The sequence below is a fragment of the Ornithorhynchus anatinus genome, chromosome 5, assembly GCF_004115215.2.
Source record: "Ornithorhynchus anatinus isolate Pmale09 chromosome 5, mOrnAna1.pri.v4, whole genome shotgun sequence".
Classification (NCBI taxonomy): Eukaryota; Metazoa; Chordata; class Mammalia; order Monotremata; family Ornithorhynchidae; genus Ornithorhynchus; species Ornithorhynchus anatinus.
The window spans coordinates 67,306,686-67,321,735 of NC_041732.1; the positions used below are offsets into that span (position 1 = coordinate 67,306,686).

The 15,050-nt window shown below is 58.4% G+C and overlaps 1 protein-coding gene across 1 annotated transcript; it reads left to right on the forward strand.

Annotated features, from left to right (window-relative positions):
- Nucleotides 1-3,802: 3,802 nt before the first annotated feature.
- On the forward strand, nt 3,803-10,002 carry SRM (spermidine synthase). The gene is made up of 8 exons (XM_029064408.1): nt 3,803-4,032; nt 6,842-6,962; nt 7,807-7,899; nt 8,177-8,330; nt 8,854-8,937; nt 9,144-9,289; nt 9,382-9,504; nt 9,658-10,002. Exons 1-8 carry the CDS (start codon nt 3,878-3,880, stop codon nt 9,673-9,675), a joined length of 894 nt encoding a protein of 297 aa, XP_028920241.1. The 5' UTR covers nt 3,803-3,877; the 3' UTR covers nt 9,676-10,002.
- Nucleotides 10,003-15,050: the final 5,048 nt, after the last annotated feature.

Below are 15,050 nucleotides of genomic sequence, written 5' to 3' on the forward strand. Positions count from 1 at the left end.
ATCAGGTTGTCCCACGTGGGGCTCACAGTCTTAATCCCCATTTTCCAGATGAGATCACTGAGGCCCAGAGAAGTTAAGCGACTGGCCCAAAGTCACACAGCTGACAAGCGGCGGGGCCGAGATTAGAACCGATGACCTCCGACTCCCAAGCCTGGGCTCTTTTCACTGAGTAAGAATGTGGCCACCGAGTCCGTTTTTAAAAAGGAGCTATTGATCTCCCGTCTCCCTCGAGTGTTGATATTTTTACAGCCGTGTGTGATTCAGGCTAAAAGTACAAAATTATGACGATGAGATTTGTTAAGCACTTTGTGTCAGCACTGTTCTAAACACCGGCGTAGACACAAGTTAATCAGGCTGGCCGCAATCCCTATCCCACACAGGTCTAGGTAATAATAATAATATTATTTGTGAAGAGCTTACTATGTGCAGAGCACTGTTCTAAGCGCTGCGGGAGATACAGGGTAATCAGATTGTCCCACGTGAGGCTCAAAGTTAATCCCCATTTTACAGATGAGGTAACTTGAGGCCCAGAGAAGTGAAGTGACTTGCCCACAGTCACCCAGCTGACAAGTGGCAGAGCCAGGATTCGAACGCATGACCTCCGACTCCCAAGCCCGGGCTCTTTCCACTGAGCCACGCTGCTTCTCTAGGAGGGAGAACGGGCATTAAATCCCCATTTTGCAGATGAGGAAACGGAGGCCCGGAGAACTCAAGCGTCTTGACCAAGGTCACGCCACGGGCAAAGGGCAGAGCTGGAAATAGAATCCAGGCCCTCTGGCTACGAGGCCCGGTCTCTTTCCACTAGGCCACGCTGCTTTCATTTTGAGGGGAAATCTACGAAATACGAAGACCGAGGCTCCCGTCCCCCAGGCCTGAAATGTTAGAGAAACGCAATCCGAGATATACAAACAACTCCCAACATAGGGCGCCCCAACCTAGACGGTGGTGAAACCTCGGGGAGAGGCGGGGGCGGGGGCGGGGGCGGGGGGGAGGAGGGGGTTGGTTTCTTCGTATTATAGCTGCAAGTAGAGTAATTAGCATTTAACATTCGGTAATTAGCATACTTAATGTAATTCTGTTTCTGAGAAGTTATTTGACATTTTCATAAAAGCAGAAAGCACATTCACGCCCACCCGTCAAAGTGCACAGCGCAGTTTTGTCAGAAAAAATGATACGCCAGTCTTTTCTGGTAATGAATATGCATGGCTTTTGCCTCCTCCGGAATCCTCTCGGTAAAATTAGAAGCTCTTCGAGGATCTAAGCGTCGTTCTGTTCGGAGGCAAAACAGCCTCTTCTCCTTAACGTCGTCTCTGACCCGCAGTACCGCAAACCTGCGGACCCGAGAGCTACTCCGACTTTGAAAAACGCAACCGTTCACGTCTCCGCGGCCCCAGACCTCCGACGGGTCGCCTGATTCCGTCGTGCGTGAAGACGGCGAAGGACCCGATCCGGCGGGTCGGGTTTCCAGTCGCAGACTGTGGAAGGTCTGCGGAGAAAGATCCAGACGAACCAGGCGAGTGATGATGAGTCCTTGGTACAAGCCAGTGACACAATCCGGGTGCCTGCGGAAAAGCTCGCCTTTTTCCTAGTGACAGAGTAACCGTTCTTCCAAGAGAGTAACCACTTCCAAGCTCCCCCGCTCTGCAAAAGGAGGCTCTGGAGTCTCCACCTCTGGAGCCCTTTTCCTTCGTCGATGGACCATCTGCCTTGGCTGCCTTGGTTTCTCACCTGCTCCGGGGGCAGGGGACTGGACTAGATCGATCGATCGATCAATCACTTGATTCATTCAGTCATAATAATAATAATAATGTTGGTATTTGTTAAGCGCTTACTCTGTGAAGAGCACTGTTCTAAGCGCCGGGGTAGACACGGGGGAATCGGGTTGTCCCACGTGGGGCTCACAGTCTTTCATCCCCATTTTACAGATGAGGGAACTGAGGCCCAGAGAAGTGAAGCGACTCGCCCACAGTCACACAGCTGACAAGTGGCAGAGTCGGGATTCGAACCCATGACCTCTGACTCCCGAGCCCGGGCTCTTTCCACTGAGCCGCGCTGCTTCTACTGAGCGCTTACCGTGGGCAGAGCGCCCTACTCAAAAAGAGCGCTCGGGAAAGCACAGTACGGCGATAAGCCGTGGCATTCCCTGCCCACGACGAGCTCGTTCGTTCAGTCGTATTTATTGAGCGCTTCCTGGGTGCAGAGCGCTGTGCTAAGCGCTTGGGAGAAGACAATACAGCAATGAGCAGTGGCATTCTGTCTCCCGCAGGGATTGTCCCTCTCTGTTGCCGAACTGTAATTCCAAGCGCTTAGTACAGTGTTCTGCCCCCAGTAAGCGCTCAATAAATACGACCGAATGAATTCCCGGCCCGCAACGAGCTTGCAGTTTGGGGGCGGTGGGGAGACAGACATCAATACAGATAAATACAATTACAGCTGTCTGTCTATATAAGTGGTAGTGCTATTTATGGATGACCCCCTCCGCCTTCTTCCCAGCTTTCAAGGATTCTTCTGGGCCACTGCCTTTCCTCGTTAAAGGCCCGGCATTCCGGACATCCCGGCCGGGATCGGGATCCTCCAGGACGCTTCTCCCCAAGAGGCTGAGATTCCTTCCCGGAGCCTCCGGGCCGGTGGCCGGGGAGCTGGAGGCCTAATAACGATAACGATGACGATGGTGTTTGTTAAGCGCTTACTATGTGCCAAGCACTGTTCTAAACGCTGGTATGGATACCAGGTTTGTATCTATTTGCATATATTATTTATCACTCTATTTTGTTCATGCTGTGTGTATATATGTTTGATTCTATTTATCTCGATGATATTCACGCCAGACTACTTGTTTCGTTCTCTTCTGTTTGGTTGTCGGTCTCTCCCGTTTAGACTGCGAGCCCGTCGTGGGGCAGGGAAGGTGTCTCTCCGTGGCCCAGTTGTACTTTCCAAGCGCTTAGGACAGTGCTCTGCACGTAGGAAGCGCTCAATAAATAGATTGAAGGAATGATTGAGTTCCCTCTTTAAACGGGCCCGAAAGGATTGGTTCCGCATCTCTCTCCCGCCTTTAGTCCGTGAGCCCGTCATGGGGCGGGGATGGTCTCTCTCTGGTGCCCAACTGTCCCTTCCGAGCGCTTCGGCCAGCGCTCTGCACATGGCCCTCAATAAGGCTCAGTGGAAAGAGCCCGGGCTTGGGAGTCCGAGGTCATGCGTTCGAATCCCAGCTCTGCCACTTGTCAGCCGACTGTGTTCGAGTCACTTCCCTTCTCTGGGCCTCAGTTCCCTCATCTGTCAAATGGGGATGAAGACTGGGAGCCCCACGGGGGACAACCTGATTCCCCTGGGTCGACCCCGGCGCTTAGAACAGTGCTCGGCACATAGTAAGCGCTTCACAAATACCAACATTTATTTTAATTGCGATCGAATGACTCCTGGGGGGGTGGCGCGGGCTGCCTCCCCCCTTTAGCCTGGGATCCCCCGGTGGGGCAGGGATGGAGTCTCCCTGGGTCCCAACCGCCCGTCCCCGGCGCTTCGGGCGGCGCTCCGCACGCCGCCAGCGCCCGACTCAGCGGGGCGGGGCCGGGCTCCGTCCGGGCCCACGTGGCCGGGGGGAGCGGGGCGCACAACCCCGCTGGGGCGGGCGGCCAATGGGAGCGGCGGGCCGGGGGGGCCTCCTCCCGCCTCCCGGGCCTCCCATTGGTCGGCCTCGCGTCCGGGCGGCGCCCATTGGCCGGCGCGGGCCCCGCCCCCCGCCCCGCCCCCCGCGAGTTAGGCTGCGCCGTGCAGCGCCTGCTGCTGCTGCCGCCGCCGCCGCCGCCGCCGGTCGCGGCCCGCGCCCTGCACCCTGCGCTGTGCGTTGTGCAGCGCCGCCGCTCCCCCTGCACCGGCCGCCATGGACCCGGCCCCGGCCGACCCCGTCCCCGCCATCCGCGACGGCTGGTTCCGCGAGACCTGCAGCCTCTGGCCCGGACAGGCCATGGCCCTGCAAGTCGACCGGCTGCTGCACCACCGCCGCTCCCGCTACCAGGAGATCCTCGTCTTCCGCAGGTGCCGGACCCCCCCCTTCCCCCCCTCCGCTCCCCGTTCGGAGCGTTGGGTTCTGCGCGGAGCGCTCAGTCAATGCTCTGCCTTGAATGACGGTGCCCAGTGCTAGGGAGAGACACGAGGTTGCCCCCCTTAAGGACTGACGGGCCTCACCCCCCTCTTGCACACGAGGTCGCCGAGGCCCGGAGAAGAATAATGCTGCTTAAGTGCTTACTGTGTGCCCGGCACTGTTGTGAGCGCTTAGCACAGTGCTCTGCACAGAGCGCTCAACAAATACTCTGCAATGAATGAATGTTCAAAGCGCCGGGGGGAGACACGAGGTTGGCCCCCTTAAGGACTGACAGGCCTCACCCCCCTCTTGCAGAGGAGGTCGCCGAGGCCCGGAGAAGAATAATGATGCTTAAGTGCTTACTGTGTGCCCGGCACTGTTGTGAGCGCTTAGCACAGTGCTCTGTACAGAGCGCTCAGTAAATACTCTGCAATGAATGAATGTTCAAAGCGCCGGGGGGAGACACGAGGTTGGCCCCCTTAAGGACTGACAGGCCTCACCCCCCTCTTGCACACGAGGTCGCCGAGGCCCGGAGAAGAATAATGATGCTTAAGTGCTTACTGTGTGCCCGGCACTGTTGTGAACGCTTAGCACAGTGCTCTGCACAGAGCGCTCAGTAAATACTCTGCAATGAATGAATGTTCAAAGCGCCGGGGGGAGACACGAGGTTGGCCCCCTTAAGGACTGACAGGCCTCACCCCCCTCTTGCACACGAGGTCGCCGAGGCCCGGAGAAGAATAATGATGCTTAAGTGCTTACTGTGTGCCCGGCACTGTTGTGAGCGCTTAGCACAGTGCTCTGCACAGAGCGCTCAATAAATACTCTGCAATGAATGAATGTTTGAAGGGCTAGGGAGAGACACGAGGTTGACCCCCTTAAGGACTGGTGGTCTTCACCCCCCTCTTGCAGATGAGGTCACTGAGGCCTGGAGAATAATAATAATTATGCTTTTCTTAAGTGCTTACTGTGTGCCCGGCACTGTTCGAAGCGCTGGGGGAGTCACGAGGTTGTCCGCCTTAAGGACTGACAGTCTTCACCAGCGTGGCTCAGTGGAAAGAGCCTGGGCTTCAGAGTCAGAGGTCATGGGTTCTAATCCCTGCTCCGCCACTTGTCAGCTGTGTGACTGTGGGCGAGTCACTTCACTTCTCCGGGCCTCAGTTACCTCATCTGTAAAATGGGGATTAACTGTGAGCCTCACGTGGGACGACCTGATGACCCTGTATCTACCCCAGCGTTTAGAACAGTGCTCTGCACATAGTAAGCGCTTAACAAATACCAACATTATTATCTTGCAGATGAGGCCACCGAGGGCCGGAGAATAATAATAACTGTGGGGTTTGTTCGGCGCTCACTATGTTCCGAGCACTGTTCTGAGTGCCGGGGAAGACACGAGGTTGGCCCCCTTAAGGGCTGACAGTCTTCGTCCCCCTTCTTGCAGATGAGGTCGCTGAGGCACGGAGAATAATAATTATGCTTAAGTGCTTACTGTGTGCCCGGCACTGTTCTGAGCGCTTAGTCCATTGCTCTGCACATAGCGCTCAATAAATACTCTTGAATGAATGAATAAATGTTCAAAACTCTGGGGGAAGACACGAGGTTGGCCCCTTTAAGGGCTGACAGTCTTCAGCCCCGTCTTGCAGATGAGGTCACTGAGACCCAGAGAATAATAGTAATAATGATGGTATTTGTTCAGCGCTTACTATGTGCCCGGCATTGTTCTAAGCGCTGGGGAAGACACGAGATTGTCCCCCTTGAGGGCTGACGATCTTCATCCCCATGTTGCAGATGAGGTCCCTGAGGCCCAGAGAATAATCGTAATGATGGTGTTTGTTCAGCGCTTACTATGTCCCGAGCACTCCAAGCGCTTAGTCCAGTGCTCGGCACATAGTAAGCGCTCAATAAGTACTATTGAATGAATGATTGTTCGAAGCGCTGGGGAAGACATGAGGTTGGCCCCCTTAAGGGCTGCCGGTCTTCACCCCCCATCTTGCAGATGAGGTCACTGAGGCCCAGAGAATAATAATGATGGTGTTTGTTCAGCGCTTACTTTGTGCCCAGCACTGTTCTAAGCGCTGGGGGGACGACACGAGGTTGTCTCATTTAAGGGCCGGCAGTCTTCATTCCCGTTTTGCAGAGGAGGTCACTGAGGCCCAGAGAATAATAATCATGCTTTTCTTAAGCGCTTACTATGTGCCGAGCACCGTTCTAAGTGCCGGGGAGATTCGAGGTTGTCCCACCTGAGAGCTCACAGTCTTCATCCCCATCTTGCAGATGAGGTCCCTGAGGCCCAGAGAATAATCATAATTATGGCATCTGTTAAGCACTTACTATGTGCTGAGCGCTGGGGGAGACACCAGGTTGTCCCACTTCAGGGCTCGCAGTCTTCATCCCCATTTTACAGATGAGGTCACTGAGGCCCAGAGACAAATAACGATGGTATTTGTTCAGCACTTACTACGTGCCAAGAGGTAGAGGGTAATCAGATCGTCCCACGTGGGGCTCACGTGTGTTAATCCCCGTTTTTCCCGATGAGGTCACGGAGGCCCAGAGGAGTGAAGCGACTGGCCCCAGGTCACACAGCTGATAGGTGGCAGAGCCGGGATTAGAACCCACGACCCCTGACTCCCGAGCCCGGGCTCTTCCCACTGAACCACGCTGCTTCTCCAAGGGGCGGCGGGGCTGAGCTACTGCCAGGTATCCCCGGGGGCGGGGACGGCCCTCTGACAGCCTCTCTCTCCCCCCTCCCCACCCCGGCTTCGGCAGTAAAACCTACGGGAACGTGCTGGTGCTGGACGGGGTCATCCAGTGCACGGAGAGGGACGAATTCTCCTATCAGGAAATGATCGCCAACCTGCCCCTGTGCAGCCACCCCAGCCCCCGGAAGGTAAAAACCCACGCGCCCCCGTCCCCGACCGTGCGCCTCTGCAGCCCCTGACCTCGGGCGGGTCACTCATCCCCAGCAGGGGATTCGGGGTGCAGGCCGTGGGGGCCCGCCGGGCCCCGTCCCCGGGCAACGGCCGGAGGTCCAAAAATCGATCCTTGGTCCGTTCAGTCGCATTTATCGAGCGCTTACTATGTGCAGAGCACTGTCCCGAGCGCTTGGAAGGCACAGCTGGGCAACAGGTAGAGACCATCCCTGCCCAGTAACGGGCTCACAGTCCAAACGGGGGAGACGAGACAGCGAAGCGAGACGGAACGAAAGAAGTAGTCCGGCGTGGATATCGTCGAGATAAAGAGAATCGTGATCACCGTTTAGCCCCGGGGAAAGTTGGCCCGGGGAGGGTCCGTGGTTCTCCTCGGGTCACACGGTAAGCGGGCGGCAAAGTGAGCGTCTGCGTTGGGGCAGCCGCTCTGGCCGAGGTTGCCGGGCGGGCCTCGAGGCCCCGGGGGGGAGAGGCCGCCGTGAGCTGCCCGCCTCCGCGTTCCCTCCCGCCACGGCAGCGTGGGTGGAGCCCTCGGGCTGCCCGGTCCCGTGGGGATGCGGCCGCCCCGCGCCCTTGGGACCGATGGGATTTCTTCCTGAAGCTGGGTGCGGCTGCCGGCCCCCGCCCCGGGGCCGAGATCAGGCCCGATGCGTGGGGGCGGTGGGATCCGGGAGTCACACCCGTCCAGCGGCCGCCGGGGTCACGGCCGAGCCGGGGTCCACCCGGGGCTCCGGGACCCCGCGGCCGGTCCCCTCTGTGGTGCCCTCGTCCAGGCCCCGCTCTCTGCCCGCTCTGACCCGCCAGGTGCTGATCATCGGCGGCGGGGACGGGGGCGTGCTGCGGGAGGTGGTCAAGCACCCGACCGTGGAATCGGTGGTCCAGTGTGAGATCGATGAGGCAAGCGCGGTCCCCGGATGCGGGACGGGAATCGGTCGTCGGTCGGGAGCTGGGTGGGGAGGAGGGGCGTTCGGGGGGTGGGGGGGGGGCGTCCCCGGTCTGAGGAGCAGCAGCCTCCGGGCCCTCCACCGCACCGAATCCCGCCATACTTAGCTCAACACCCTCCGCTCCTCAGACCGATCGGGCCGGGGGCGGGAGTGGAGACGGGGCCGGGGCGCCGGAGCGGAGGAGGCTGGCGCTACCCCGGGACCGAGCCCCCTTCGCCCCCGTCGTCCAGGACGTCATCGAGGTTTCCAAGAAGTACCTGCCCGGGATGGCCGTGGGCTACTCCAGCCCCAAGCTGACGCTCCACGTGCGGGACGGCTTCGAGTTCATGCAGCAGAACCAGGACGCCTTCGACGTCATCATCACCGACTCTTCGGACCCCATGGGTGAGGAGGGGCGTCTCCCAGCTGCTCCCGACCCCGACCCTCTCCCCGTTGGTCGCTCCGCCGCCCTGGCCTCTCCCGTTGGCACCAACCCGACTCACTGCTCCTTCCGCAGAGCCCAAGGCGCTCCCCTCCGCCCTTTGCGTGCTCCCCTCCGCCCTTTGCGTGCTCGCCTCCGCTCTTTACCCGCTCCCCTCCGCTCTTTGCTAGTCCCTGCCTTACCTGCTGTGGAAGCAGGCCCAGAGTGGGTGAGTGAGGTGCCTGGAGTCCCAGAGGAAGCGGAGCTGGGACTAGAATCCAGCTCTCCCGGTCCAGGCCTCGGGCTGCCTCCGCGCCTCCCTTCGGGGGCCCGGCTAGAGCCCGGAAGGGGTGGTCGGGAGGGGCATCGCCCCCAGCCCCGGGAGCTGCTGATGCCGCCTCCCCGGCCTGCCCCCGTCTCGGGTTCCGGACCGACCCGGCTCCCGGCCCCTGGGCTCTCGGGGGCGGAGGGAGCGATCCCGTTCACTTCCCCGACTCCCTCTGCCAGGCCCCGCTGAGAGCTTGTTTAAAGAGTCGTACTATCAGCTGATGAAGATGGCGCTGAGGGAAGGTGGTATCCTCTGCTGCCAGGGTAAGTACTGGCCTGGGAACGGGGGCGCGGCCCCCTCCCCCCCCAGCCGGCGGCCGGCGGCCCCGATCCCCTCCCGCCGGCCGACGGCGAGGGGCCGGGACAAGGGAGGCAGGGTCCCGGGGCCTCGGGTCACTGGGCGGAGCTGGCCCGGACCCCAGCTGGCGCCACCCCCCGTGACCCAGTCCCCCCTACTTCTCTCCACCCAGGCGAGTGCCAGTGGCTCCATCTGGACCTCATCAAGGAGATGCGCCAGTTCTGCAAATCCTTGTTCCCCGTGGTGGAGTACGCCTACTGCACCATCCCCACCTACCCCAGCGGCCAGATCGGCTTCATGCTGTGCAGCAAGAACCCGGTGAGCGACCCGGCCCGGCCCCCCCGACCCCGGGCTTCCCCCGGCTCCGCCCCCCGCCCCCCTGACGCAGCCTTTCCCCGCCGCCCCCGCAGAGCACCAACTTCCGGGAACCGGTACAGCAGCTGAGCCAGCAACAGGTGGAGGCGATGAGGCTGAGATACTACAACTCCGACATCCACCGCGCCGCCTTCGTGCTGCCCGAGTTCGCCCGCAAGGTGATGCGCCTCTTTCCCCGGGGGGCGGTGGGACGGGGGGCCCCACTCGGGAAGGCGCCTCTCCCCGGCCCCTCGCCGCCGGCGCCCCCCGCTCCCGTGGCTAGCCCCCTGCCCCGACCAGCAGCCGATCCCTCTGTGCCGCTCCCTCCCCAGGCCCTGAGTGACGTGTGAAGAGCCAGGAGAGCCTGCCACCGCCTCTCCCGTGGGCGTGCTGCCGGCGTCGCCCGCTCTTCGGCCCGGGGGGGACTCCGCCTCCGAGGGCGATTGAACGGTCCCCCCCGCCGGCCGCCTCCATCGCCGGCCGTGGACCCGTCCCTCCGCCCGCCCGCCGACCCAGCCTTCCGGCTCCCGGGACGGGCCTGCGGCCGAAAGGGCCTCGGGACTCCAGACTGCTCTGCCGGGCTGGGGAGTGGGGTGGAGGTCGACTGTCTGTCTCCATCTCTCTCTGTGCCTCCCCCAGCGCCCAGCCACATCCCCAAACAGCATATTTATAACAGAGCCGTGGTGTCTGGCCCTCTGTCCGTCTCTCCCCAAAAAGTTCGTGGCACGCCCCGGCGCCCTCTCTCCTCCGGGAGAGCGGCCTCCGGCCCAGGATCCCCCCACCCCGGGCCCCCGCGCTGGCCTGGCCCCCGGCGGTACCCTCTGCCTGCATCCGTAGGGGAATCTTTCTCCACCTCCTCCACCTGGCTTCCTCCTTCCCTGGCCGTTGTTCCTGAGGTCTTCCCACCACCGGCGCAAGGAGCTTGGATGTGGGTCTGGGGGCCCCAGCCCCAGCCCCAGCCCCCTGCCCTCTCCATCCTAGCTGGGCCTCCTTGCCTTCGGAGCTGCTGACGTCGAGAGTCCCGAGCCCGGGATGGCCTGCAGGTGTCGGGCCCCGGGCGGGGTTGGGATCACCTCGAGCCAAACCCGGCGAGGGTCTGCCCACCCCAGGAGAGCCCAGCGGGCTGGGCGCTGTTTGCCGGTGGAGGCACAGTGGACCAAACGTGGCTCAGCTGGAATCGTGGAGCAGCTGTTTACCAGCCCTTTCCCCCACCTCCCCCCACCCCTCACTCCCCACCTTACTCCAGAGCTCATTCAGCTCACTGCCCCGCCGTACTCAGCCCATTCCCCACTTCACTCCACAGCTCTTGACCACCTCACTTCACAGCTCACTGCATAGCTCACTCCTAAACGCACTCCTCCGCTTGACACCACAGCTCACTCCACAGCCCGCTCCTCCCTAGTCCCCAGTCGATTCCCCTCCTCACTCCACAGCTCTCGCCCAAACCTCCCTCCACGCATCGCTTGGCTAGCTCACTCCACCGCTCACTCCCCGCTCCGTAGCTCACTCCTCACTCTACAGCTCACTCCCCCATCTCCACAGCTCACTCTCCTCCATAGCTCACCTTCCCCTCCCTCCATAGCTCACTTTCCCCTCCATCTCCAGCTCACTCCCCCCTGCACTCTACAGTTCACCCCCCAGCTCCCTCACCTCACCCCCCAGCTCCCTCCTAGCTCACTCCTGTAGCTTCTGGCACACTGCCAGCTCTCTCCCCTAGCTTTTTTCTTCTCCCTCCATTTGGCCATTCCCCCTTTCTCCGGATTCCCCGATCTGGTTTCCGGCTCTGTCCTTTCCCTTCTGCCGCCAACACTGGTGACCACTAGATGTTGTCGCCGAGGACCCTGATGCTCTGTTTCTCCCATTTGCACCCCATCTCCCGCCACAGATGTGGGGGTGACGGGGCCCTGCTCCTGCCCCGGGCGGATGTGGCGAGGGTGGAGTTTGGTTCTAGCTGGTGGGTGGAGCCTGGAGGGGAAGAGTATTCACCCTTCTCCAGGCCCTGACTCCTTGGGAGGAGATGACGGAAGAAACGGTGAGACCCCTCTCAACTCTTCCCCACCCTCTCCTGCGCCCTGTCTTAGAAGCGATGGTATTTGTTAAGCGCTTAGCGGGCACTCATCGCTGGAGTAGCTGATCAGGTTAGGCACAGTCCTTGACCCGTATGGGGGTTCCCAATCTAAGCTTGCCTTCAGCGTGGCTCAGTGGAAAGAACCCGGGCTTTGGAGTCAGAGGTCATGGGTTCGAATGCCGACTCGGCCACTTGTCAGCTGTGTGACTTTGGGCAAGTCACTTAACTTCTCGGTGCCTCAGGTACCTCATCTGTAAAATGGGGATTAAGACTCTGAGCCCCACTGGGACAACCTGATTCCCCTGTGTCTACCCCAGCGCTTAGAACAGTGCTCGGCACTTAGTAAGCGCTTAACAAATACCAGCATTATTATTATTATTATCCTTTGGGCTGCCCCAAACCCTTTTGAATTGGATTCCCAGCCTCCTGGCCAGGGAAGAGTGGGGTTGGAAAGTAGTCTGCTAGAAGGGGACTAGAGGTCCATTCCTGCCAACAGGGGAGGGCACAGAGGGTGGCCAGGGAGAAAGGGGGTTGGGGGGGCCTGGCTGATGGCTGAAGGGGCCTCCCCCGCCCTTGAACCGCCCTCCCCGCCTCCACTGGATTTGCCCGCTTGCTGGCACAAGCACCGGTGCTGCACAGGGAGGAGCTGACCGGGGCGGGAGTCAGCCAGGCCTGACGGAGGCTGGGGGGAGTCGGGCATCATGAGGAAGCGGACTGCGACTGAGCAGCTGTAAGCTTGCTAGCAGGGAACGTGTCTGTCGCTCCCTTGTACTCTCCCAAGTGTTTCGCACAGTACTGGCTTAGTGGATGGAGCACAGACCTGGGAGTCTGAAGGATCTGGATTCTGATCCCAGCTCTGCCTCATGCCTGCAGTGTGACCTTGGTCAAGTCACTTCACTTCTCTGAGCCTCAGTTACCTCATCGGTAAAATGGGGATTGAGCCTGTGAGCCCCTCATGGGACGGGGATTGTGTTCAATCTGATTAACTCGTATCTACCCCAACGCTTGGCACATAGTGCTTAATACCATTACTGGTATTATTATTAATTTACGATTACTTTCTGCACGCAGTAAGGGCTCAGTGAATATCCTCGACGGTGATGATAATGGAGCCAGAATTCCGGTTCTCCAGGGATAGCAGAGGGGAGAACCAGTGCTTAGCACAGGGCCTGACAAGTGTTAAGCAAATAGCGTTTCAAAAAAACGGCCATGCGGAAGGGCAGCAAGCTCGGGGTCAGAATTGGCACAGACTGAAGGCAGGCCGCCCCCTCTCCGTGGTCTTGAAGGGTCTCCCTGAGGCACTGCCTGGGAGAGGAAGGTTGGAGGGGGGCTTGACACCCCATCCTTTCTTTCCCTCTTCCCCCTTGCCCCCCAAGGCTGAGTCATAGCCACCTGGGTTCTGGCCATTCTTTTGGGGGAAGGGTGAATCTTTTTCTGGGCCCTCAGCCTCCTCATTGCCACCATCAATCCAACAATAGGACTGGGTCCCCCCCATGGCGTAGAGCAGGGGCCTGGGGAGCCATGTCATGGGTTCTAATCCCAGCTCTGCCGTTTGTCTGCTATGTGACTTTAGGCAAGTCACATCACTTCTCCGTGCCTGTTACCTCATCTGTAAAATGGAGAGCGAGGCTGTGAGGCCCACAAGGGATAGGGACGGTGTCCAACCCGGTTTGCTTGGATCCACCCCAGTGCTTAGTACAGTGCCTGGTAAATAGCGCCTAACAAATACCATTAGCATTATTATTATTGACTGATCACTTACTGTGGGCCATGCACCGTATGGAAAGTGCAGTTCAATAGAGTTGTTTTTGGTCGACATGATCCCTGCCCAGGAGGAGTTTATAGTTTAGCGAAGAAGACAGATATTAACATAATCTGGAACTAGGGGACTGGGAAAGTCAAGGATTTCATAATAATAATTACAGTGCTGATTAAGCGCTTACTATGTGCTAAACACTGTTCTAAGCGCTGGGGTAGATTCAAGTTAGGTTGGACATAGTCCCTGTCCCTCACAGGGCTCACACTCTTAATCCCCATTTTACAGATGAGGTAACTCAGGGCCAGAGAAGTCAAGTGACTTGCCCAAGGTCACCCAGAAGACATGTGGCAGAGCTGGGATTAGAACCCAGTAACTTCTGACTCCCAGACCCGTGCTCTAACCACTAGGCTACCCTGCTTCTGCCCTATGTACATATGTGCTGTGGGTTGAATAGGGTGAATAGCAAGAGTTTAAGGAGCTCAGGCTCAAGTGCTTAAGTGATGCAGAGGGGAGGGCGATTAGAAGTGAGGGCCTCTCAGAGGAGGTGGGATTCTAGGAGGGCTTGGAAAATGGGGAGAGAGATGGGCTGTCAGATGTGATGGGGGAGGGAGTTTCAGGCCAGATCTGGGCAGCAGAGTCAAGTAAAGACTGGACTGGGGAGAGATGGGGGCCGGGTTGGTCGGCAAGGCAGGATAGCATACATCCTGGAATCAACGTGGTGACAGATTGGAAGGAGAGGGAAAGGGGGGATTTTTAGCAGTTGTAAGGGTAGACGTCAGGTTTTCATGACAAATTGAATAGGTGGGTTGAATCAGATGAGTTGAGGATAATGCCACAGTTATGCACTGGTGAGGAAGGATGGTGGTGGTGTCCACAGTGATAAGAAAGATTGGGAGGACAGGGTTGGGTGGGAAGATGTTTTGGGGTTGGTTTTTTTGACATGTTGAGACATCCAAGTAGTCTTAAAAGCGGGAGGAAATGAGAGACTGCAGAAAGGCTTGGAGAGGTATTTTAGGGGATTATCTGCATAGAGGTGGTAGTCAAAGCCATGGGAGCCAATGAGTTCTCAAAAGGAGTGGGTGTAGATGGAGAATAGATGGGGACTCGGACCTGAGTCTCGAGGGACTCCCATAGAGAATGGGAGGCAGAGGAGGAGCCTGGGAAAGAAGCTGAGATGTGGCCAGAGAGATAGGAGAACCAAGAGATGACAGTGTGAAGTCAAGGTTGAATAATGGGTTTTTCTATTATTTTTTTTTTAATGGCATTTTGTAAGTGTTTACTATGTGTCAGGCACTATTCTAAGTGCTGGGGAAGATACAAGATAATTGAGTTGGGTACAGTCCCTGTCATTCATTCAGTTGCCTTTATTGAACACTTACTGTGTGCAGGGCACTGTACTAAGCGTTTGCAAAAGTGAATACAACAATTAACAGTGACATTCTCTGCCCATAAGGAGCTTACAGTCTAGAGATGGGGAGAGAGACATCAGTACAAATAAATAAAATGACAGATGTGTCCATAAGCGCAGTGGGTTGGGCGGAGGGAAGAGCAAGGGGAGCAAGTCAGGGTGACGCAGAAGAGAGTGGGAGATGAGGAAAAGTGTGGCTTAGTCTGGGAAGGCCTCTGGGAGGAGGTGTGCCTTCAATAAAGCTTTGAAGGGAGGGGAGATTTTTAATCTGTCGGAGGGAAGGCATTCCAGGCCAGATGCAGGACGTGGGCTAGGGGTTGGCGGCGAGACAAGGTGAGGTGGAGGCACAGTGAGAGAAGGTCAGCACTAGAGGAGCGAACTGTCCAGGCTGGGTTGTAGGGAAGAAGCGAGGTGAGGTAGGAGGGGGCAATGCCAATTAAAGTCAATGGTTGAGTTTTTGTTTGATATGGAGGTGGATGGGTAACAACTG